The sequence below is a fragment of the Muntiacus reevesi genome, chromosome 6, assembly GCF_963930625.1.
Source record: "Muntiacus reevesi chromosome 6, mMunRee1.1, whole genome shotgun sequence".
In the NCBI taxonomy this organism is placed as follows: Eukaryota; Metazoa; Chordata; class Mammalia; order Artiodactyla; family Cervidae; genus Muntiacus; species Muntiacus reevesi.
The window spans coordinates 60,859,454-60,883,858 of NC_089254.1; the positions used below are offsets into that span (position 1 = coordinate 60,859,454).

Here is a 24,405-nt window from a genome sequence, read left to right on the forward strand (position 1 = left end):
GTGGCTTTGTAGTAGAGTCTGAAGTCAGGCAGGTTGATTCCTCCAGTTCCATTCTTTTTTCTCAAGATTACTTTGGCTATTCGAGGTTTTTTGTATTTCCATACAAATTGTGAAATTATTTGTTCTAGTTCTGTGAAAAATACTGTTGGTAGCTTGATGGGGATTGCATTGAATCTATAGATTGCTTTGGGTAGAATAGCCATTTTGACAATATTGATTCTTCCAATCCATGAAGACGGTATGTTTCTCCAACTGTTTGTGTCCTCTTTGATTTCTTTCATCAGTGTTTTATAGTTTTCTATGTATAGGTCTTTTGTTTCTTTAGGTAGATATACTCCTAAGTATTTTATTCTTTTTGTTGCAATGGTGAATGGTATTGTTTCCTTAATTTCTCTTTCTGTTTTTTCATTGTTAGTATATAGGAATGCAAGGGATTTCTGTGTGTTAATTTTATATCCTGCAACTTTACTATATTCATTGATTAGCTCTAGTAATTTTCTGGAAGAGTCTTTAGGATTTTCTATGTAGAGGATCATGTCATCTGCAAACAGCGAGAGTTTCACTTCTTCTTTTCCTATCTGGATTCCTTTTATGTCTTTTTCTGCTCTGATTGCTGTGGCCAAAACTTCCAACACTATGTTGAATAGTAGTGGTGAGAGTGGGCATCCTTGTCTTGCTCCTGATTTCAGAGGAAATGCTTTCAATTTTTCACCATTGAGGGTGATGCTTGCTGTGGGTTTGTCATATATAGCTTTTATTATGTTGAGGTATGTTCCTTCTATTCCTGCTTTCTGGAGAGTTTTAATCATAAATGAGTGTTGAATTTTGTCAAAGGCTTTCTCTGCATCTATTGAGATAATCATATGGTTTTTATCTTTCAATTTGTTAATGTGGTGCATTACGTTGATTGATTTGTGGATATTAAAGAATCCTTGCATTCCTGGGATAAAGCCCACTTGGTCATGGTGTATGATTTTTTTAATATGTTGTTGGATTCTGTTTGCTAGAATTTTGTTAAGGATTTTTGCATCTGTGTTCATCAGTGATATTGGCCTGTAGTTTTCTTTTTTTGTGGCATCTTTGTCTGATTTTGGAATTAGGCTGATGGTGGCCTCATAGAATGAGTTTGGAAGTTTACCTTCTTCTGCAATTTTCTGGAAGAGTTTGAGTAAGATAGGTGTTAGCTCTTCTCTGAATTTTTGGTAGAATTCAGCTGTGAAGCCATCTGGTCCTGGGCTTTTGTTTGCTGGAAGATTTTTGATTATAGTTTCGATTTCCTTGCTTGTGATGTCTCTGTTAAGATCTTCTATTTCTTCCTGGTTCAGTTTTGGAAAGTTATACTTTTCTAAGAATTTGTCCATTTCATCCAAGTTGTCCATTTTATTGGCATAGAGCTGCTGGTAGTAGTCTCTTATGATCCTTTGTATTTCAGTGTTGTCTGTTGTGATCTCACCCTTTTCATTTCTTATTTTGTTAATTTGGTTCTTCTCTCTTTGTTTCTTAATGAGTCTTGCTAATGGTTTGTCAATTTTGTTTATTTTTTCAAAAAACCAGCTTTTAGCTTTGTTGATTTTTGCTATGGTCTCTTTAGTTTCTTTTGCATTTATTTCTGCCCTAATTTTTAAGATTTCTTTCCTTCTGCTAACCCTGGGGTTCTTAATTTCTTCCTTCTCTAATTGCTTTAGGTGTAGAGTTAGGTTATTTATTTGGCTTTTTTCTTGTTTCTTGATGTAAGCCTGTAATGCTATGAACCTTCCCCTTAGCACTGCTTTTACAGTGTCCCATAGGTTTGCACACACTACTTTCAAAGATCTTTTTGAAAGCACTTTCACTTGTAACTTGTGGATTTATAGAGCCCTGCAAGGGAGGCAGGTTGGTACCTATTTTATAGGAGAAGAAAGTAAGAGGGCAATTAAACCACTTGCCTGAGGTCACATATGTGACAGCCTCTGAATTGTCACCTAAGGCTTCTGACACAGGTTCAAGGTCTTCCCAGGGAGAAGAGCCAATGACTGCAGGAAGTCCGGGAAGAGAAAGGTGCTGGCCAAGGCTAATGTTCCCTTCCAAACCTAGCAGAGAGGGGGTTCTGAAACAAAGCATGAATGTGAATTCAAGACTATTCTAATTGTTTCACCATGGGGAAAAGTGTGTAACTCTAAAGGCAGATGAAGAAACAGAGGTGGCCTAGAGGGGTCTTCAGGAGTCATCAAGTGCCCTGAGGTTGCTTGGGCCAAGAAGCACAGTCAGATCCCTGGAGAGAAAGAGATCTCTTCACAGACTCATTGTGTCGAGGACTTCTTGAGTTCAGGCCACCTTTCTCAAATTGCCTTTGGCATTCAGACCTTTCTTAAGGTGTAGAATGTGATCCCTGTAGGTTCTCGGATTCCTGGGAGAACTACTTGATGGTCACTAGTATCCATTCCCCATCTTCTCCAAATTCTTTCTTATTGCCTTTGTATTAGACAAAGAAACACAACCAACAGGATTTATCTGTCTTTCTATCTCTCTACCTATCGATCTATCTCCACAGAGAGAGTGGTTTATCTTATGGAGTTGGCTCATGTGATTGTAGAAACTTGGCAAGTCCAAAATTTGCAAGGTAGGGTGACAGACTGGAGACCTATGGAAGAGTTGCAGTTTGAATGCAAAGACTGTCTGTTGGTAGAATTCCTTCTTTCTAGGGGGAGGTCAGTCTTTTCTGTAGTAAGATCTTCAACTGATTGGACAAGGCTCATCTACATTATAGAAGGTAATCAGCTTTCCACAAAGTTGACTGACTTAATATATTAATCTCCCCCCTTCCACCCCCAAATATTCACAAACATTCTGTGAAACATTCAGAATGTCTGACCACTGAGTTGGGTACCATGGTCTGGCCAAACTGACATAAAATTAGCCATTACAGTCCTCTTGCCCCACACATGCACACTCTACTTGTCAAAGTGTGCATGGAAAATGAAACATCCAAATGCCCACTCTGTTCTCTGCAACTGACAGGAAGTCCCTTAAATATGAATGGGTTCCGTTCTGAGAGCACGTTTGTAAGTCCAATTTGTTAGTAAGTCCAGTTTGTTTGTAAGTTCAACAAAGTTAGCCTAGGTACCCAACGAACACAATCGGCTATGTAGTACTGTACTGTAATAGGTTTATAATACTTTTCATACAAATAATACATAAAAAAAAACACAAAAATAAAGAAAATGTTTTAAATCTCACAGTAGTACAGTACAACAGTTGGCATATAGGGGCTGGCATCGATTGAACAGGCACGAAGACTTATTGGCTGGAGAGGGAGAGGAGGTAGGAGATGGTAGAGCTGAAATTTTGTCAGACTAGGAGACAGAGGGCAAGATGCAATTTCACTCACTCCTGATTTTGATGGAACATGTGTTGACATCTTTGAAAGTTTGCAACTTGAAGGTTAATATGTAGGGGACTTACTGGAGTTAGAATCTTCTTTATAAAAAGCATATCTGATTTGAGCAATGTAGCAGATTCCGTCAAGGTCCTGTCTCTGTCCCACGCTCTCACCACTCTCAACTGCTACACTGGCATTTCTTTGCCTGCGAGCTTCATCTGGCCACCTGATCTTGCTCTGCTGTCTTTTCTACAAGTCAAGAACACAGTCTGACTTCTGTTTCCATGGGTTCTGCATCTGTGGATTTGGACAACAGCATATCAAAAATATTTGAAAAAAAATTCCAGAAAGTTCCTAAAAATCAGAACTTGAATTTTCCATGCTCAAGCAACTATTTATATAGCATTTATATTGTATTATCATAAGTAATGGGGCTTCCCTGGTGGCTTAGATGGTAAAGAATTACCCATAATGCTGGAGACCCAGGGTTCAATCCCTGGGTTGGGAAGATCCTCTGGAGAAGGGAATGACTACCCACTCCACTATTCTTGCCTGGAGAATTCCCTATTATTATTAGTATTATAAGTGATCTAGAGATGATTTAAAGTCTATGGGAGGATGTATGCAAGTTATAATCAAACACTATACATTGTATGTGATTCTTGAGCATCTAAGGATGCTGAAGCATCTGAAGGCGGGGTCCTGAAACCAATCTCCTGCAGACACCAGGGAACGATTACACCTGGGAATTTGTGCCTTTGAGAGCAACCCTAAACTTTCTTTCTTCTGGTTGACAGTTGAGGCACATGCCTCACCCTGGCTCCTGGTGTCCTGTAAAAGATGAAGCTGTTGTTGCCCACAGGACTAGCTTGTCTTTACTGCTACTTTCCCTTCTCTGCCAAACTTTCCCACTCCCTACCTGAGAGTCCTCATCTCCTATAACAGCATCTTACAAAATGCAGGTTCAATCCCTGGGTTGGGAAGATCTCCTGAAGAAGGGCATGGCAACCCACTCCAGTATTCTTGCCTGGAGAATCCATGGACAGAGGAGCCTAGCGAGTTACAGTCCATGGGGTCACGAAGAGTTGGACTTGACTGAAGCAACTTAGCACATGCACGTACAATGTTCCAAAGTACCTGGCTTCCTGACATCCTCATTGAATAGCTGAATTACTTAATAATAAATATTCTTATAATTTAAACCATCCAAGTCAGGGCTTTTTCCTACTACTTGAAGTTGGCAGAAAACATATTAAATGAAAATTAGGACAATATCTAACATTAAGAAATGTCTCAATGTCAAGTATTATTGTGATGTCATCATATAAGCTTATTTGATTATTATAACAATCCTTGCAGTCTGTTCACAGGCTTCCCAGGTGTTACTAGTGGTAAAAAATAACCCACATGCCAATGTAGGTAGATGTAAGACCTGGGTCGGGAAAATCCCCTGGAGGAGAGTGCAGCCACCTACTCCAGTATTCTTGCCTGGAAAATCCCATGGACAGAGGAGCCTGGTGGGCTACAGTCCATAGGGTCACAAAGAGTTGGACATGACTGAAGCGACTTGGCGCGCGCGCACACACACACACACACACACACACACACACACACACACACACACACACACGGCACTGCTGCTTGGGGAAGCAATCTAGGCTGGAACTAGATACTTGAGAGTCATTAACAGAGCTATCAAAGTGAAGAGAATTGCTCTGTGGAGAAGGAAGAGAGTGAGAAGAGGTTCTTGCGTAAGAGCTTCCCTGGTTAATGACAGCAGTGAAGGAACTGGCCAAGAAAGCTGCAGGGAAAACCAGCAGCAGGTTTTACTCTGGATGCCCAGTGAAAAAAAGACATCCTAAATATGGCCACTATGGTTCACAGAGTTAAACATGCCAGGAGGCTGAGAAGATGAAGGCCACAACATGTCCACTAAATGCAGTGATGCCTAAGTGATAGAAGTGCAGTGGAACAGGGAGGGGAAGCGGGGGTGGTGGTGGGTGGGAGAGTGCCAGAGCATTTCCTGAGGGTTCTTGCTGAGCCAGGCCCCGTCCAAGCTCCAGATTCCAGCTCTCAGGAAGCCTGTGGGTATCTGCTGCTCAGTTGAGAGATGGAGGCTTAGAACCATTGCTTGCTTCATTGCTTATGGGATGATTGATACTCCAGAGCCTTGGGCCCATGGTGAATGAGCCCTGGGCCTGTTCCTCTTGCCTCTGGGTATGGCTTATCTCAAGAACTCTATGCAGGAAATTCACACAACAGGGACCTAGAGTCCTAGTGATGATGATGATGTTAAAAATAACATGACATGTATTGATGGGAATTCCCCAGTGGTCCAGTGGTTAGGACTCCATGTCTTCACTGCCAAAGACGTCAATTCAGTCCTGGCTGGGGAATTAAGATCCTGCAAGCCTCATGGCTCGGCCACATTGAAAAAAGAAAACACAACCATATATTGACAGTTTACTATGAGCCAGGTTGAGGGCAAGTCTTTAATAGAAGTTACCTCAGTATAACTCACGTATCCCCTGTAAGATAGTTACTACGTCTCCATTTTACAGAAGATAAAAGTTGAGACTCATAGAGGCTAAGCAGCTTGCTCAAGGTCACACAGCTAGCAAACAGAGAAGCTTTTTGTTTTGTTATAAATGTTGTTAACATGTTTATCACGAGTTGGCTCTAAAGCTCATCACAGAGGAAGCCAGAGGGAATGAAAAGAGGGAATGACTAAGAATAACCCTTCTGCCCCCATCACCTCCTAGCTGTGTAGCGTTGTGTGTTACATCTGTGTTCACTGCTTAACTGATCACATGTTTCAGCCTACTCTGTGCCAGGCACTGTGCTGGGGCTGAGACGGAAGATGCTACCGGCAGCTCATGTCCTCGTGGGGTGACCAGCATGCACAGAAGCAGTGTGGGTGCAGTGCAGTGGTTCCAGGATAGAGACATGGAGTGGGGTCCAGGGGAGGCTTAAAGTGGAGTGTTCTCCTCCCTCCAGAAGAGACAGGCAGGAAATGCTTTCTAGAGGACCTGGGACATCAGTGGAGACCTCAAGGATGAGGAGAAGGTCTCTAGGCAAACCAAGTGGACTGAGGGGGGAAGAACATCCAGGTTTGATAATCCAGATTACAAAAAAGAAATTCAAGGCTCTCATTTTGGTCTCTGCTCCTCCACTGCAGAGTGTCGCCAGTTCCCCAAATCTCCTAACTGCAAAGGCTATCAGAAAATTCTCCCTAAATTCTTAGAGCCAAAAAGAATGAATTTACTCTAATTTGCTTCTGATATTATGGGGAAAGCATTGGTCTGGGAGTTGCTCAGCTAGTATTTTTTGGAACATGGAAGGATTTTTTTGAGACACTGAAGGCAGGTGTAGGAAAAGTCATTTTCACAAATGCACTAGTGATATGTAAACTTAGAAAACACATTGACAAATAGATGGAGGCCATCTCTATCACAAAGGAAAATTGTCTCAAAATTCTGTAATCTCCATTAGGGGTTTCCCTGGTGGCTCAGTGGTAAAGAATCCATCTGTAATGCAGGAGACTCGGGGTTCAATTCCTGGGTTGGGAAGGTCCCCTGGAGGAGAAAATGGCAACCTACTCCAGTATTCTTGCCTGGGAAGTCCCATGGTCAGAGAAGCCTGGCAGGTTACAGTCCATGGGTCGCAAAGAGTCACGATTAACAACTCAAACATCACCACTACCAATCTGCATTAGGCCTTCGAGGAATCTTTCAGGGAAATTTTTCTGACCCTCAGGTGTGTAGGCACTTTGCTTTTTATTCTGTTTATTTAGATAGTTGTTGCCTTCCCTGGGCCTAATTAATACAAGAAACAAGAATAGGCTCTAGGGAAGCAATCAGGTGGAAGCAAACTGAAGCAGAGAAGGGTGTTAGGACAGCTGGAGAGGAGTTGCCTCCATAAACATAGACTTCCTGAGACTGCTGTTTTGTTCAGAGCCCTGGTTCCAGAGACTGTTCGGGACATTCTCTTCTTATAAAGTCCTCAAAGGCAGGGACCATTTCCTGGTTAGCAGCAATGCCTGTCACGTAGTTGGCACTCGGTAATGATAGTGTCATTCCACACTTTCTCTGTTTATTTATTTATTTTTTCTTCTTGACATCTCTCCTTGAGGGGACTGTGTTTGATGGATTAGCTAGGATTCAAGATGGCAAGCAACAGAAACTCCCATCTGCTAGCTCACTCACAAAGAGGGAATGTAGTGTAAGGTACTAGGACACCTCATAGAATTTGCGAGGAACTGATTTTTAGATTCAGGCTGGAACTGGTCCTGGAATTTCCTGTAACTTTCTCTTCACCTCTCACAATTCCTACTCCCAGCAAAGATACTCATTAGTCTTATCTGGATTGCACCAATTTCAGTCAGAAGAGCAGGGCTACAGTTCAAAAACTTCATTGCCTATAGCATTTCTGTATTGATGTGACTGCAACGGGGTCCTCCCCCCAATTTAGAGTAGTTGTCATACAGCTGAGGATGTCCATGAGGGGTATAAACAATGCTTTTATTGAGGCAATTTGGATTTATAATTCTTGGGTGACTGGAGAATTCCAAATGAAGTGCTGGGGAGTTGTCTTCTCTTTGGTATGGCAAATAAAAAGTTATTTTCTTAGAAAACTGACTTTTGATAACACATGCTACATATAGTCTCATCTTTTTCTAGATGTTTAAAAACCAGTGAACACTAGTTTAACAGTGTTAGCTGTTAACATTATTTCTCTTACATAGAAACAGTTACCAGCCCCTATACAGGGAGTATCAGGGGTATTAGCACCTGAGTCAGATGACTTTCCTTCCAGATTTTTATTTTTCCATATATAGTTGTTATATTTTGAAGGACATTATCCAATCCATGAGTTATGAACTGATTTAAGTACTGAATTCACCCTCTTCTACCTTCTTGGGATGAAACCAGGTTCATGCATTATCTTGGGAGAAATTAATTTTAACCTAATTAATCTTGCTAATAACTGGATCAAACTCTTATGTATGTTGTTTCTTTCCTTCCTTCTTTCATTCATCAAACATTTGTTGCTCTGCCTTCCTTATTAGAATCCATTCCAGTAATTAAAAACAGATCGGTGATTTATTTTATAAACCAAACTTATTTTTTAGTAAATAAGTCATTTTATAGCAAATATAATAGTATTTACTTATTTTATAATAAATATAATAGAACCAGAAGTTATCTAAGCCTAGACAGGTGTAAGATATTTATGATCATCTAGGAGTCAGCAAACATTTTCTCTAAAGGGACGGAGAGCAAGTATTTTTGGCTTTGCAGGTCATCCAGTCTTGGGCACAACTACTCAGCTCTGCCTGTTGGTTTAAAAGCAGCCACATGCAATGTGTAAACAGATGAGTATAGCTATGTTCCAATAAAACTTTATTTGTGGACACTGAAATTTGAATTTCATGTAGTTTTAATGTGTTACATGGTCTTCTTTTGAATGGAAATTTTTTGACTTTTTCTATCACTTAATCACTTTTTAGCTGGAAGACTCTACAAAAACAGGTGACAGAGTGGATCTGACCTGCAGGTCTGTTTGCTGGCCTTGCTTGGTTGTGTCCGACTCTTTGCGACCCCTTGGACTATACAGTCCATGGAATTCTCCAGACCAGAATACTGGAATGAGTAGCCGTTCCCTTCTCCAGGGAATCTTCCCAACCCAGTGATTGAACCCAGGTCTCCCTCGTTGCAGGTGGATTCTTTGCCAGTTGAGCCACCACAGAAGCCCAAGAATACTGGAGTGGGCAGCCTATCCCTTCTCCAGGGGATCTTCCTGGCCCAGGAATCGAACCAGGGTCTCCTGCATTGCAGGTGGATTCTTTACCAGATGAGCTACCAGCTGTATTTGTGGACACCGAACTTTGAATTTCATGTAGTTTTAATGTGTTACATGTTCTTCTTTTGAATGGAAAATTTTTGAAATTTTCAATCACTCAATCACTTTTTTAGCTTGAAGATTCTACAAAAACAGGTGAACAGACTGGATCTGACCTGCAGGTCTGTTTGCTGACCCCTGCTCTAACAAGGGCATAGGATTCACCCATCTACTTGGGTATCTTGGTTTAGTTTTCTTATTTCACAGGCATTCTTAAAGGAGCATTCCTGAAAGAACAAGCAAAAGCAATGCTTCTGTTGATCTTGGTGTTGAACTCATTCTTTCTTGGCTTATGGAATGTTAGTATTCGACTTCACTTGGTGTGGAGTAAGAGCCCCACACTGAGAAGGTTGCTTTTAAGTCTTTGCACTTGAAGTGCTGCAGTCAGTGGTTCTGTAGGTGTGCAGTTTCTAAAACCAGGGAGAGAGAGAACAATTCTGGGGAGAAGCAATTTAAAACCAGTTCTAATTGTTCACGCAAGTTATTTTTACCAGTCTTAGGGGACAGATAAATGGTCACATTGTTATTATTTTTATAGATTATATTTCAAAAAGCTTTTCTGCTGAGAGTGATTAAATACCAAGTTTTAATTTCACTCACTCAGGGAAAATTTTCCATTCCTTTAGGATTTTTTTTTTCTTGATAACTTACCATAGGAGACTATACCTCAGGGCTTTCAGGAAATCTCATTCCTTAACTTCCAGTGACACAGAAGAAGACATGTGATTTTGCTAAAGGTTTGGGAAGGTGGGAGAAATACAGGGAAATGAGAATGATAAGAAACTTTTGGGGGTTACTATATTAAAATGCATTATATATAGTATATGCCATTATATGTACTATTATATATAGTATATATAATATACTATAATATATATGGTATGTAGTCATATATAAACATTTTACAGATAAATTTTCTTTCTTTATAAAGTTAATGATAACAATAGCAAAAATATATTATTGCTATGAAGAAGAATTTTCTGCAATGTTTACCTAATGAAACTTGGGAGTCACCTGGTAATTGCAAAAACTGAATGTCCACGGTATGCCTAAGTTTCACCCATTTCCTCTCACTTAATCCTCATTGTAAGATCAGGAAAGCAAGACTCAGGGAGGTCTAGTATCTTGCTCAAGGTCATATATTTGGTAAGTGGTGGAGCCAGATTTCAGACTCAGTTCACCCCTAGAGCTTTCTTCATGCTTTCACATTGTAACCAGTCCCAGTCTCAAGGAGTGCCTCAGGGTTTGAAGCACGCTCTACTACCAAGCGAGGTTGTGCCATTCTGTGTGACCTGAGTTCTGTGACACCCATTGCCTTTTTGGATCAGTCAATCTTGCCATTGATCTCAGCAAGCTATCAATGTGGTTCTAGGTCTTACCATAGAGAATTTATAATTGAAGTTCCAACTATATTTGACATTTAAAAAACCCTCATTTCTCTCAAAATATATGGTAAATTGAGGAAGATTCAGGTCGAGATATTAATCTGATTTCCAGGGAGCTTAAGAGGTTTATGGTTCCCCTAAAATTGCATGTGGAATATCGCGCCTGTGTGTGTATGTGACTTTTTTTTTGAGAGAAGAGTTCTCATTTTAGTTAGATTCTGAAGACTTGTGACCACTGTTCTCTAAACTCAGAAACAACTAGGGATATACCTGATTGACTCGTTAATATTGACAAGTGCTTGGTAATTGTGTTAAATTCCATCACAACAAATGAGGTTGAATTAACTAGTTCTTTAATAACCTGAGCATAACACTGTCATTCCATGTGTTACACTGGACGGACTCCGCCAAAGGGACTCAACTCTGGTCTCATTAACGTGAGCTCCCCAGCCGGTGGCACAGAACACCGCAACTGTAAACCCTTAGCAATTGCTTGCTGGTTGGAGGGAATGATTTCCCTCATACAAGCCTTGCCTGACTCAGTCATTTCAGGTACTGGAAGGATCAGTAATTGATTTGATATCATAAAACTCCTCTATCCAGACATGGCCGCTTTTTAGCTGTAGGATCTTAGTTCAGCCCCTGTCCACCTCAGTTTCCTCTTCTGTGACAAGAGGGGTTAGCTGTAGGGTTGGTAAAATCTCTACCACCTCCACAAATTCCAGGAATCTCTATTTGACAATACACTTTGCCAACTCTATTTGACAAAACCAATTGGAAAGAGCTCGGACAGTTCGTTTGGAATGGACAAGTTCTACTTGTGCATCTTAGAACCTCTGCGTGAAAGCACTTAGCAGCGAATATGGGTTACTTTGATTATTTCCTTGCCCGGGACTGCCGAGAAGTAGTCTTATCGGGGTTCCAGGCTAGTTCAGGGGACAGCTGCTGGGAGGAAGTGGGCGTGGCGATTTTCCCGACTTCCTTGTTTGGAGCAAACTTTGGCAGCATCTGACCGGCTTGGATGTTTGCTTTTCCATCTGTTGATGTGTTTTTTGGGAGCTCTCTTGCCTGCCAGAGAAAACATCCAAAAGAAGCACGACGCCAAATCTTAGCCATTCCCTTGAGTCCCCAAACCCCACCAGCCTCCAGAGAGGGGAAGGCGAAGCTGAGAAAGAAAACAGACGTGCCTTGAGCGCGCTGGCTTCCAGGGAGAAGGTGGCAAAGACAGGGATTTCGGTACCCGCCCCACCCCCCACCCCCCACCCCCACCCAACCCCCATCCACGAGCGCGGGTGCGCGTCGACTCCCTTTGTTCGCACTCCTCTCGTGGTAGCTGGAGCCTGGCACTGGAGATGGGGCTTTTGCGAGGCTCGCTGGCTCCGCCGTGCGCCTAGTGCGTTAGTCGACTTCGCGCTCGCGGTGCCAGCAGCCGGCGCGCTCCGCTCTCAGCGAGCGGCGGACCGGCGGGGACAGCGCGCCGCGCGCCCGGGTGGGGGACGCGGCTGAAAGCGGGGCGCCGGCGCCGGGGTGCGCGCCCCTCCGCTGGGGACCTCGGGACGCCGCCGGCCGAGCCATGACGGACGCCAGCAACAGGAAAGAGGGCTTCAAAAAATGCCGGAGCGCCACTTTCAGCATCGATGGCTACAGCTTCACCATCGGTGAGAACTTTCCGCTCTCTGCCCTACTTCCGGCCTTCCGGGGGGTGGCGAGGGTCCTTCTGAGCCAGCGACGTGGGTGGTTGGGGTGGGGCTGGGTCGCGGGGCGCTCGCCAAGCGGGAGACCCGGGGAGCGGCGATAGTGCCGGGAAGTCGCATGTGTGGCTCGGCCGTCACCGGGGATGTCGCCGCGGTACCCCTCCCGCCGCTCTAACCCGGCATCCCGCTTAAGCTGGTTTTTAGGGTCACACCTTTCTGAGCTGCTCCATTCCTCGCTGCGATTTTAGTAACGCGAGCCGGGAGAGGAGGGATAGAGGCACGGAGGGAGGCAGAGAGATGGAGAGGTACGGGGAGAGAGAGCGACAGAAAGACGTGCACGACAGACAGTAAGACAGACACAGAAAGACACACAGATAGGAGAGACCGAATGACAATGACGTCCGGGCAGATACATTAGTAGACGCACCTACACACCAAATCAGGAATATAAAGTCGGAGAAGCGGACAGAATGTCGAGACGCGGAGAGAGAGATGATAGAGACAGATGAGCTGGCTCTGAGAAACAGACACATAGAGATAGATTCAGAGAAAGAGATTTGAAGAGTAGGTTTCACAAAAGTTGAAATAAGGAGAGAAAGGAACACAAGTGGAGAGAGAGAGAGAGAGAAAGAGAGAGAGAGAGAGGAGGTAGGAAGGAAGATAGGGAAGACAAGGCAGAAAAAAAGATACATTTAGAGTCGGAAGAAGGCAGGGCGGGAGGGATTTATCATGCTACTAAAACATTTGAAAACATCTGTCTCATGTCCTCTGGATTTCCAGTGGCTCCCTTCCCAAACCCTTTACTAAGAGGGGCCTGGAGGTGTCTCCATGGTCCTTAGAGGAAGCAGGACCACAGGACTGACTCTCCAGAAGCCGAATTTGAGATCAGTTCTTGGTGCTTTTACTACCGGTTCCATGCTGTACTGTTTTGAATCAACTGGTCCAAGGATTATCTCCTCATTTTCCCAGATGTGCTAAGCCAGGGAGGCTTCCTCTCCAGGATGTCAGAGATTGGAGATCAGCAGGGTCAAGGACCAGCTAGGTGTCAAGGAGCTGCTTCAGCTTTTCTACTTCTGTGTGTGCTCAGGGCAGTGTGGCGGTAAATCTGAGCTTCTCGAAGCCTGTGAAAGTGAGGGGTATATTAAGGTGCTTTTTGGAAGTGTAGTAGGAATTTGTCAGGGGCAAGAAGAGGCTATTGGAGAGGATCTGGGCCACTTTGCTTCTTCTGATGGAGTGGCCCAAGATTTAGGGGGCTTGGGCTGGACACATTACTACCAGAATTCAGTCTGAACGCCTTTACCTGCTTCCAGAGTCTCTCCATTCTGGCTTGAACTTGCCTTTCTTGCCTCAGTTGACATGGCAGATCTGTTTCTTCCACACACTCATGATGGCTTGCCCTGGCCCCCATCCCACCCCTCCGAGCCTGTCCCCTCAGTCAGGAATGCCATTTTCCCAACTCTGCATTGAGAAATCTTGTCTATCCCAACTCTCACTTACCTCCTCCTCTGCTTTTCTTCCCCATGAGAAAGAACTCCTTCTGCACTCGTCTTGGCCTCCTAGTACTGTGTGAGGGCTCACACCTAGCCTTGAGCCAGTATTTCAGCCACTATTCCTTGTCCTTTTACACTGCAGGTTCCTTAAGAATGAGATTGTGCCTAAGCTTATTTTTTACCCTTTAATAGTGAGTCCTTGGGAGTTTTTGTAGGAATGAATTAAAGGTTGCCAAGGTCCAAAGTGATTCATCAAAAGGCTGTGTTAATACTAGTTTTTGTGAATCTAGTTAGAAAGCTCCCAGAAATGATTTTTAAGTTTTACCTGGCAGTTCCCTGTGAAATCTTTCAAAAACGGTGGCTTCGAAAACTCAAGTTTGTAGTGTGGCTGTCACTTGCCTAGCACCTACTCCCTTTCTGCTCCCATTCTCACTAGAGGAAATGGTCTAGCACATTGGTGTGGTCTGCTGGTCAGATGGGACCTTACAAGTGAGCAGGTCACTTCATGGTGAGAGAGCTGCCAGCTTGTTTCAGATCTTTGGGCATTTATTCATTTACTCCTTTCCATCTGCCAGCCTCATTCCCTCCCTCCTTCAACAAATTTTTATTGAATTTTACTGTATTAAAAAGCACAATTTAATAGAATGCTTGCCATATGACAAACATTCAATAAATGTTAATTGTAATTGTTCAAGACCCTAAGCTAATATCATGGGGAGTTTATGAAGATAAATCAGACCTAGAACCTGGGATTCAAGGAATTCGTACTCTTGGGGTGATATGTCTTCATATATAACATTTTACAAAATAAAAGTTATTAAATGCTGCCAGATATGTATTAGAAGTTTTAGGCCAATGTAGCAAATACTGATTGTAACAAATACAGATAATCAAAAAGAAATTGTAGCAAATACAGATAATTAAAAAGAAAGAAAAAATCGCTTGTAATTTTACCACCTACTGCTAAACATTTTTAATATTTGTTGTAAATATTTCCAGTACTTTTTTATATACACAATTTTTTAACAGCAATCATAATGTTTGGTAATGGTATTTAATATCATAGTAGCTTTGTTTCATACTCTATATTTGTTTTTATTTTAAAAACTTACTGTTGGCTATTTAGGTTGCTTTTACTTTTTACCATAATAGACAATGAAAAAAGACTAAATCTTTGAGTACATCCATTAACACTTTTGAGAATAAATTTCTAGAAGTAAAATTGCGTAGTCTAAGACCATGTGTATTTTTAGGGATTTTAAAGCATATTATTAAATACCCTCTGGAAATACCAACTCACACTCCCACCAGCCATGTATCAGGTGTTCACACACTCTCCTGAGTACTGATGATTTTTAAAGAGTTTGTCGTTTGGGAGGTGGAAGATAGTATCTTACTTCCACATGTTATTTCACTTTTTTACATTTTATGTCCTTTGCTTGTATATTTTTCCTCTAGGGCAGTTTCATCATTTATTTTTGATTTTCAAGCACAGTTGACTCTTGAACAATGTGGGTTTGAATTGCGCAGGTCCACTTATACAAGAATTTCTTTTTTATAGTAAATACTACAGTATACACAATCTGCAGCTGGTTGAATCTGAGGATGTGGAATTGGGGCTATGGAAGAATCACATATAGGATTAGTTATGACACAAATTTTCAACTAACCCTAGTTGTTCAAGAGTCAACTGTACTCTTAATGTAATACATGTTAATTATATATATAATCAATGTATCAAATGTACATAATATATAATTATAGCTACTATATATTGTACAATATATTATATAATTACTATATATTAATCACATGATAATATGTACCAATAATATGCATTATATACACACCATATATATGTGTCTCTGTGTGTGATTTGCAAGTGCTGTCTGTCCTGTATGTTATGTGACATTTTCTTCTAATCAGGGGGCTTCATATTCCTGCAGCATCAGCATGTGGCAGTTAGGACTTGGCTTGTGGATGTACAGATATCTTGTAGCCCGCACCCATGGTCTCCAGCTTGTCCCATCGTTCCAGCAGGGTGGCGTAGGTGGACAGTCCCCCTCTAACTATGTGAAGGAAGAATCCTGAAGAAATTCCAGAGCCCAGATTGCTTTTTTTCTCAGGTATCTGACATTCTGTCATCAGGAATCACCTTCTCTTCCAGTCTGTTAATTATGCAGAATTTCCAGGTCAAAGAACTTTACTAAAGGAATTTATGTTACGGTCCTGGTGATTCAAGAGATTTTCTCTCAGATTCAAGAGATTGCTAGCCCTGGCTTATGAGGCCAACAGGGGTCTTGGGATTCTGCAGAAGAGGGGTGTGTGAGTCCCAAAATGGCAACGTCAAGAGTCAAGTTTCCTTGGAGGGCTCCTGATGGAACTTCTCTCTGTTAAGTGGAAGTTTCTGGGTTAAGAGGGGCTTCCACGGTGGCTCAGATGGTAAAGATTCTGCCTGCAGTGCTGGAGATGCAGGAGGCTTGGGTTCGATCCCTGTGGTCAAGAGGTCTTGAAAATAAGACCAGGAGCTTGAACACGTGCCACATCCAGAAAGCACTGACTGTCGTAGAGCCTTCGTGATTTGAGGGTCGCATTCCTAGGAAACCGTTGTAGTTAGGATTGTTGTTGTTTAGTTACCAAGTTGTGTCCGACTCTTTGTGACCCTGTGGACTGTAGCCTGCCAGGCTCTTCTGTTCATGGGATTTCCCAGGTACGAATACTGCAGTGGGTTGCCATTTCTTTCTTCAGGGCATCTTCCTGACCCAGGAATCTAACTGTATCTCCTGCATCGGCAGACGGATTCTTTATCACTGAGCCACCTGAGAAGCCCCAGTTATGATTGTAGCCAATAATTATAACAATTAACATTAATTGAAGGCCATGTGTAGAAGTTCAAGTGTAATTTGACTGTGTTCATGAACTAGCATTTGAATATGAAATAAACGGTTATGGGGAGAGTTGCTGTATTACTGTTTTCCAGAAGAACTTTCTTTGTCTCCTGGGGTTTGGGTATCTGTTTGGGTTTGTATTAAGTGGATTTGCAGATTCTTACTTTCTCCATGAGGCTGCCTGAAACACACACTTTTCCTTCCAAAGTGAAGTATGTCTGCAGAAAGCAAAAGCACTTTTTTCTTTCAACCACCTGAGGGGGACTCTCTTGATCCCTGTTGGTGCGCCTCACCTCTCAGTTTACAGATGATAAAATGGGTCTTGGGGGGGCCCTTGTTTTCTCTTCTCCTCAAGGTGATTACCTCTAGGGTGTCAGAAGGAAGTGGGTGAAGCTATGGGCCAGGAGGATATGAAGTTGATGGGGTGTGTGGACAAGAAGCTGCTTCCTCCACAAATGAACCTGGTGGTGGTGTGGAAAATTCTAGGCCTGTAAGGTGTTGCTAACAGAGGGATGCGTTGCCTATAGCAACTGCCACGGGCTCCCTTGCCCGTGTGTTTCTCTCTGCGGGGTTGTCCCAGAGGAGGAAAAACAAGGGGCCCCTAGACAGCAGTCAGAGGCCCAAGGGGCAGGGTGGGAGGCTTCCCTGTCCCACCTGGGACTTCTGGGTGCTGGGAACCCCCACTAAGCGGGGAGGTCTGTTGGCGGGTGCATGTTTCACAAGGGTCCTGGGTGGGCAGGGCTCTGTGGGTGGCCGAGGCTGGGATACTGGGCTGCATGCACTGGGGGCTTGGCCCCTTTCCAGCCCGGGCATAGAGGCTCCTGGCCTTGGTGCACAGGGCCGCAGATTGGTCTCAGTGTTCTGTGTCTCGTCTGCCCATTAGTTTGGCTGGCTGGCAGCAACCTCTGGGCATTGTTGGGAGTGCTGGTGGGTTGCAAGAACTGAATTAGTATCCAAGGCAAAGTGTCCTGCTACCGCCTCCCAGCACCCGTTGCCCTAATTCTCTGCTTCTCCTCCTCCTCACATCCCTGGGAAAGATTCAAACAGAGCCAGGTGAAGGGGGCATTTGGACTGAGGGCTCATGCAAACTGGGACTGCAGTTTCTGCTCAGACTCTCATCTCCCCCGTGATTCCCCTTCTGCATCTGAGCCACAGTCCTTCATGTGTAAGATGCAGAGTGTTATCCTTAGTTACCGGGCTGTGGTGAGGATCAAGTGAAGTTACATGTGAAAAAGTTGTTTGTTAACCCTGAGATGTCATTAGACAGCTTCTTGTTTTGAGGGAAGACAATACCGATTAGAGCTCGTGTGTCCCTCTGCATGGTGTTTGCACGTCAGCAAAGGAAGTGTGAGAAGTGAGGCTCTCACCATGGGGTCTTACTGGCAGCCAGCAACTGGAGCGCATGGCGATAGGGATGTGTGTTGTCTGAGAAGGGGTGTTTGTAGCAGGAAGCCCTGGGCGTTGGAGTCACACGAAGACTTACTGTGCCGGCCAAGCAGGTCAGTTAGCTTCGCTGAGCCTCAGTTTCCTTCTCAGAGTAAACGGGGCTGGGGTGAACCTTCCTCCTGGGTGAACCCAGCCAGGGGAGTGAAGTTCCACTCATAGTGCCTGCTGTCACATTGCGTGCTTGCTCAGCAGCCCTTCCCTCCGCTAGAGGTTATATTGTGACCAGTACTGGCTCTGGCTGCGAGTGGGTGAGGGTTAGTGGTGTGATCCTGAGGGTTCATAAGTATGTCTGGGGCAGACTTAGGGGCGAGTTACTACTGCTGTGTGCTGGCGTGGGAATGGCCACCAGGAAGCCCACATCTTGGCCCCTGACGCCAGAAAGGAACCGGAACAGAGTGGGTGCTGGACACCTCCTGCCCTCCCATGGACTGGTCACCTCCCGGGGCCACCCAGTGCCCGAGTCATGGCTACCAAGCCTCCATGGACTTAGCAGAGCAACGGGCACAGTCCACCTGGGGCCATGGGGACGTTGGGGGTAGTGGGGGGAACATCACTGCAGGAATGAGCTTCTGAACTTGCCTTGGGAACTGGAAAAGGAAAAGGGGACCAGGATGGTAAAATTGCACCTAATAGAGTTCAGAATATAACAACCTCTGGAGTTAGACACTGGGGGTTCAGATTCTGAACCTCATGTTTTTATCATGATCTTGGAGTGGTGGCATCAAATGGCTAAAGTTTAGTGTCCTAAACTGTGAAATGGACATAATAAATAGTATCTACCTTGCTGGATTGGGCAATTAAACGTGATAATGCAAGCAGAGCTCCTAGGCATTATCTTATTCTGGCTTCCAGAACAGAATACCATACGTTGAGTGGCTTAACAGAAATGTATTTCTTGCAGCTCTGGAGGCTGAGAAGATACCAGCATATTTGGTGTCTAGTAAGGACTTGCTTCCTAGTTCATAGGGGGCTGTCTTCTTACTGTGTCCTCAATGGCACAAGGGGTGAGGGAGCTCTCTGGGGTCTCTTTAATAAGGGCACTAATCCAATTTATGAGGCTCCACCCTCATGACCAAATTACCTGGCAAAGGCCCCACCACCTGATACCATTACAGTGGGGGTTAGGTTATAACATATGAATTTTGAGGGGACAGAGTCTATAGCACTATTTTTATTGAGAGATAATAAACATTTGCTGAATATAGCACTGAGTTAAGCACTGCAGAAGGGCCAGGGGAACCACAGGGGAAAACATGCACAGTGTTACTGAAAAACACATACCAGACTCAGAACTGAAAGTTATGGTTAGGTTCTTCCTAACTTGCTGTTTAATCCTGCGCAAGTCACTTAACGTGGGAGGTAGTTTCTCCATCTGTAAGTGAACTGGTTGGGTACAAAATTCTCCGTGGTTCCTACTGCTCCAGAAAGGTGGTGAGCTTTGAGTCCTGAAGGCCACTGTAGCTTTCCCAGAGCTGGAAGGTGCAGGGGGATGGCTCAGTGAGGCACTTTCAGATTTCTAGTGAAAGAAATTTGTAGAGTTCAGAGCCTCACAGAGGCAAGTAGAATGTAAGACTAGCAAAGAGTTGAAATTATTATTGAAGTAACTAGACTAGATTTTGTGTATCCAACTTTGTATGATAACTCACTGTGCTCACAGTGAAGTCTGATAACTACTGAGCTCTCACCAAGGGTAAGTCAATGTGTAGCTACTTGGGCCCTCCAGACATTCCACCTCTGTGATGTCAAATCCCAGTGAGAAATGGGGGTGTGCATGGAGATTTTCAAGTGTTGCTGCTTGCCTGCAAGGTTAGCTCCATTCTTTTGTGATATGAAACCTTCATGGCTTCAATTCATGTTACTACATTTGTTTGTAATGAACAACAAATGTGATCATAGATAATAGTAGTGGAAGGACCTAGCATGGATCCTGCTTAATAAATGTTTGTTGCAGTTGAGAGGCAGTGTGTGTAGAGGTTAAGAATATGGATTATGGAGCTTGACTACCTTGGTTTGAATTTTGGCTTCACAGTTTATTAGCCATGTGGTTGTTGTGATCTTGGACAAGTTACTTAACCATTCTGTAAATGGAGATAGTTATGTTACTCATCTCCTAGGGTGTTGGAAGATTAAATGAGTTAATGTACATCAAGCACTCTGAAGAACACCGGGCACATAGTAAATTCTATATAAATGTTTGTTATGATGTTATTTCCATATTATTATTATAATATTCATTACTCCTTGCTGCTCTGCTGCTGCTCAGCCGCTTCAGTCATGTCTGACTCTTTTTGACCCTATGGACTGTAACCCACCAGACTCCTCTCTCCGTGGGATCTTCCTGACAAGCATATTGGAGTGGGTTGCCGTGCCTTCTTGCAGGGAATCTTCCCAACCCAGGGATTGAGCCCACGTCTCCTGTGTGTCCTGCATTGCAGTTGGATTCTTTACCGCTGAGCTACTGGGGAAGCTTGTACTACTACATATAGAAATAATAATACATTTCCATAATATATAATTAACATGAAGATAATAATAACTATCTCTGAGACCTTCTTGATCAGCACCTGTTTATGCTGTTCCTTGAAGAGCCATAAGGATGGTCTTGATCTTCTGCTTTCTGTAGTTCAACGTTGGCATTTCCTGCCAAGAGGCATTGACTTTTGTGTGTTCTTGGGTCTTGGAGTCCCAGTACTAGACGGGTGTTCTCAAATCCATGGTGGACCTACAGATGTTCCCATCTTCCTAACCAGCTGATCATCTTTTAGGACTCAGGGTGTTACCGGTGATGGCTTTGCACAGTGAACCCCTCGTTGCCAGGCCCTTTTTATGTAGCTACTTTCCTAGGCCAGGATGTTTTGCAGAAAGGAAAGTAATGCAGAACACCTGGGCTCTTGACCCAGTCCTGGCACTTCCTGTCTCCCTGATGGTGGAAAAGGTCATTTGTCTTTGTGAGCCTCGGGTCCCTCATGTGTAAATGGGGATAACAGTTCCTTCTTTGTTGTGTTGCTGGGGGAGTTCAGCAGCATGAGGACCAGAAGAACTCAGCACGCTCTGGATGCCCAGTAATTGGTAGCTGTTGGTTGTGATAATGGAGAGGCTCTGAAATCAGGGAACGGGCAAGCCTCCCAGACCCACAGCTGCTTCCCTGGCTGGAGGTCCCCAGCCTGCCCTCTGGCTGCCTCCCCCAGCCCCTGACCAGCCACTGTGTTGTGTGCTGGCGCGGCTGCAAGGCTGCCTTTGTTTGAGTGTAGGATTTCCGATCAGGCCGGGCATCTGGAGAGCCTGCCTCACCCCAGCTGAGTATTTCCAGCTGGGTTTGGGTAATTGGTGCCAGCTGCTCTGGGGAGAGTGGCTGGCACTTCCTGTGCTGTTGGCGGGCAGGCTCCGGAGTGTGGCGGGGGCTTGGTCTGAGACCCAGGCCTTCCCCCAGGGTCCTTGTGGGGGACTTGAAAGCAGAGCCGCTGGAAGTTGGTTTTTACTTGTCTTGTGGACAAAGGTTCAAACCACTCAAGACTCCATTCATGAATGTTAGTCCACAGACACTGCTGCCAATGTTTGCTTCTTGGAAAAGAAATAATTTAATTGATTGGCTGGTTCCTGACTTTTCTCTGATTCTCCTCCAGACAGCGGTTCTTTTTCTCTTCTTGATAACGGTGTAGATAGAGTGGGTCAGGTGTGATTCCTGGGGCTTGGAGAAGAAAGAGAAGGATCAGTTCTGCTGGACTTGGATTACTACTAACCACAGGCATTTGTTTAGCCTTTAAGAAGGGGCTTTTAAGGTGGTCTGATTCAACTTTTATAAATAAGGTTATAGGTAGAGCAGTTACTGGTGAGGATTTCAGTGCAGGCCTTTAGAGCTCAGGTTCAGTGTCTTTTCTGTGTTTTGTTTCTTTTTTTAATTAGAATTTTGGGGAGAGTGTTGAAGTGCTATACTGGATTTGCTGAATTACATATTTTATTCATCAGACATCTTGACTATTGGAAGTCATCTCAAAGAATTATTGTGTTGTATAAGGTAGAAAGAATATTCCTTCTTTATTTTTGCACAAACCAGAAGTTGAATTGCTGAACTCTGATGTTCACCAGGGAAGAGATATTTGGCCACACTGTTCACCTTTCTGAGACTTGTAAAGTAGGAATAATAGTATCTATATTTGATTATGTCGTTTGTAAATTGCTGGCTCAGTAATGAGACTGTCCCAGGTTCTTCTAAATCTTAATTCCTTTCCCTTCTCTGTTCTCCTTCCTTGGCTTATGCCATACCTGAAGGCATTTTGACTGGGTTAGATGTTCACTGTGATACAAGGTATGAGAACCCTCCAGCCTTTTGGAATCTTTATCTCTCTGAAAGGTCCCCAGAGGGAACTGGCTTTGATTTACTCTTGACTCCTGGGCCCAAGGATCCCAAATGAACACATGGGATTTAGGCAGCGAGTGGGAAAGTAGATGGATTTCTATTTTAAAGTCGTTAGCTTCCAGTTTCCAAGAAAGGCTCATTGTGTCTAGTGACACATCTTTCTTTAACCATTGGAAGTTCCTTTAGATTTTTGAAATTTGTCAAGTCGGTAAGTATTGAAGGGGAATCCAGCATCTCTTAAAGAGGGAACCAGCAGGACTCTGACTGGGACCAGATCCCAACTGTCTTCTGGGCCCCGGGGAACTCAGCTTTTCAACAAGATGCCTTTTCTTTTTTCCTCATCGGATCATTCATGAGGCTAACAGTTTAAGACAGGGAATACAGTTTAAAAGAAACAGAAATCAGGCCAGTTGTGTAAGACCATAAGCCTGGTCTTGGTGATTATTCCAAAAAGCTGTTTTCTGGGGGTGATTATGCAGTTGTTTTGTAATCTGTTGCCCTGATGATGATGATGATGATGATAACAATAATAATGATAATAATGACAATGTTTTACATTTTGTGAAGCACTTTCCTGAACATCAGCTCATTTGAGTCTACCAGTAACCCTGCAGGGAAACTATGAACAGCTTCTTTTTACAGGTGGACAAGCTGGGGCTTCAAGAAGTCAAAGTTAGAGCAATGGCCCAAATCCAATTTCTGCATTTTGGAAAGTTCTGGCATCTAAAGCAGAAATCTGGGAACCATCTTAGATTCCTTTTCCTGTGTCCCCACAGCTAATTAGTCATCAGGTCCTGTAGATTCCAATTCATATTTTTCCCTTCATCTCCTCTACTTAGATCAGATCCCTCTCTTCTCTCAGTTTAGTGCAGTGTTTCCAGGTGGTCACCCTATCTCCCCAGTTTGTCTCCATTCTAAACCCCTCTCAACATGGTAGCTAGATTCTAGCAGTTGGAACATGCAGCTAATCCTGCTGCCCTCTAGTTTAAAACTGGTAGCTCCCATCACTTGCAGGATGAAACCTACATTCCCTAGTAAGGCTCACAGGCCTTTTGTGGTTGGTCTTGGCTTTTCTCTGGGCTTAGACTTCACCGTGCCTGCCCGTGAATGGTAATCGTTCAAAGCTTGGCCTTTATTAGGTGCCCTCCACATGCCAGCTATTGTGTTAGGCATTAGGGATATAATGTGAGTCAAACTGTGGGCCCAACGGAGCCCGCAGATGTTAGTGGTATAGCTGTGCTTTGGTGGCATGGCCTGGGTGCTGGTCATGTGCTGGTCTGAAAATGGCATGGAGCCTAGTCTGGGGCACTGGGGTAGAGCCTAGTCTGGGGATGGACTCCCCTGATGAGGCGGGTGGAAGAAGGAGGTGGGGAAGCGTGCAGATGGAGTAGAGGAGGAATAGGGGTTAGGAAGAGGCCCGAGAGGTGGGCAGAGGCTCTTGTGGGCCACCTGATGGGTTTGGTCTTTTTCCCAAGAGCAGTGGAAGGCAACTAATAGTTTTAAGCAGAAGTGACATGACCAGATTTGTGTTCACAAAAGCACAAGCTGTTTATCCTGAGGCAAATCAGCGTGTGAGTGTTTGCTGACTGGGCCTGCTGTTGTGTCATAGGGGGGCCACTACCGTGTACATGGCCTTCCTCCTCTGTATGGGGGCCTTCTGAAACCCTGCTGTCTTTGGAACAAACCAGACAAACTTCCAGGCTGTCAGAGAGGCAGATTGTCCTTAGGGGCTGAAGGTTTTCTTCATTTTCCTAGTTACTTAATTCATTTTTTTTTTTTAATAAAATGAAGATAGGATAATTAATTTCATTTGTCCATAAAAATGATCCATATTCATTTGGGAACTCAGGAAAGAAAAACTCATTATTCAGAGATGACCTCTGTTA

At 43.8% G+C, this 24,405-nt stretch overlaps 1 protein-coding gene across 1 annotated transcript in view; it reads left to right on the forward strand.

Annotated features, from left to right (window-relative positions):
- Positions 1-12,038: 12,038 nt before the first annotated feature.
- PDE1C (phosphodiesterase 1C) overlaps positions 12,039-24,405 on the forward strand; it is a 502,728-nt gene continuing 490,361 nt past the window's right edge. The window contains exon 1 of the mRNA XM_065939408.1: positions 12,039-12,302. Coding sequence (XP_065795480.1) covers positions 12,218-12,302 — 85 coding nt within the window. The 5' untranslated portion in view covers positions 12,039-12,217. The remainder of the gene's footprint in view (positions 12,303-24,405) is intronic.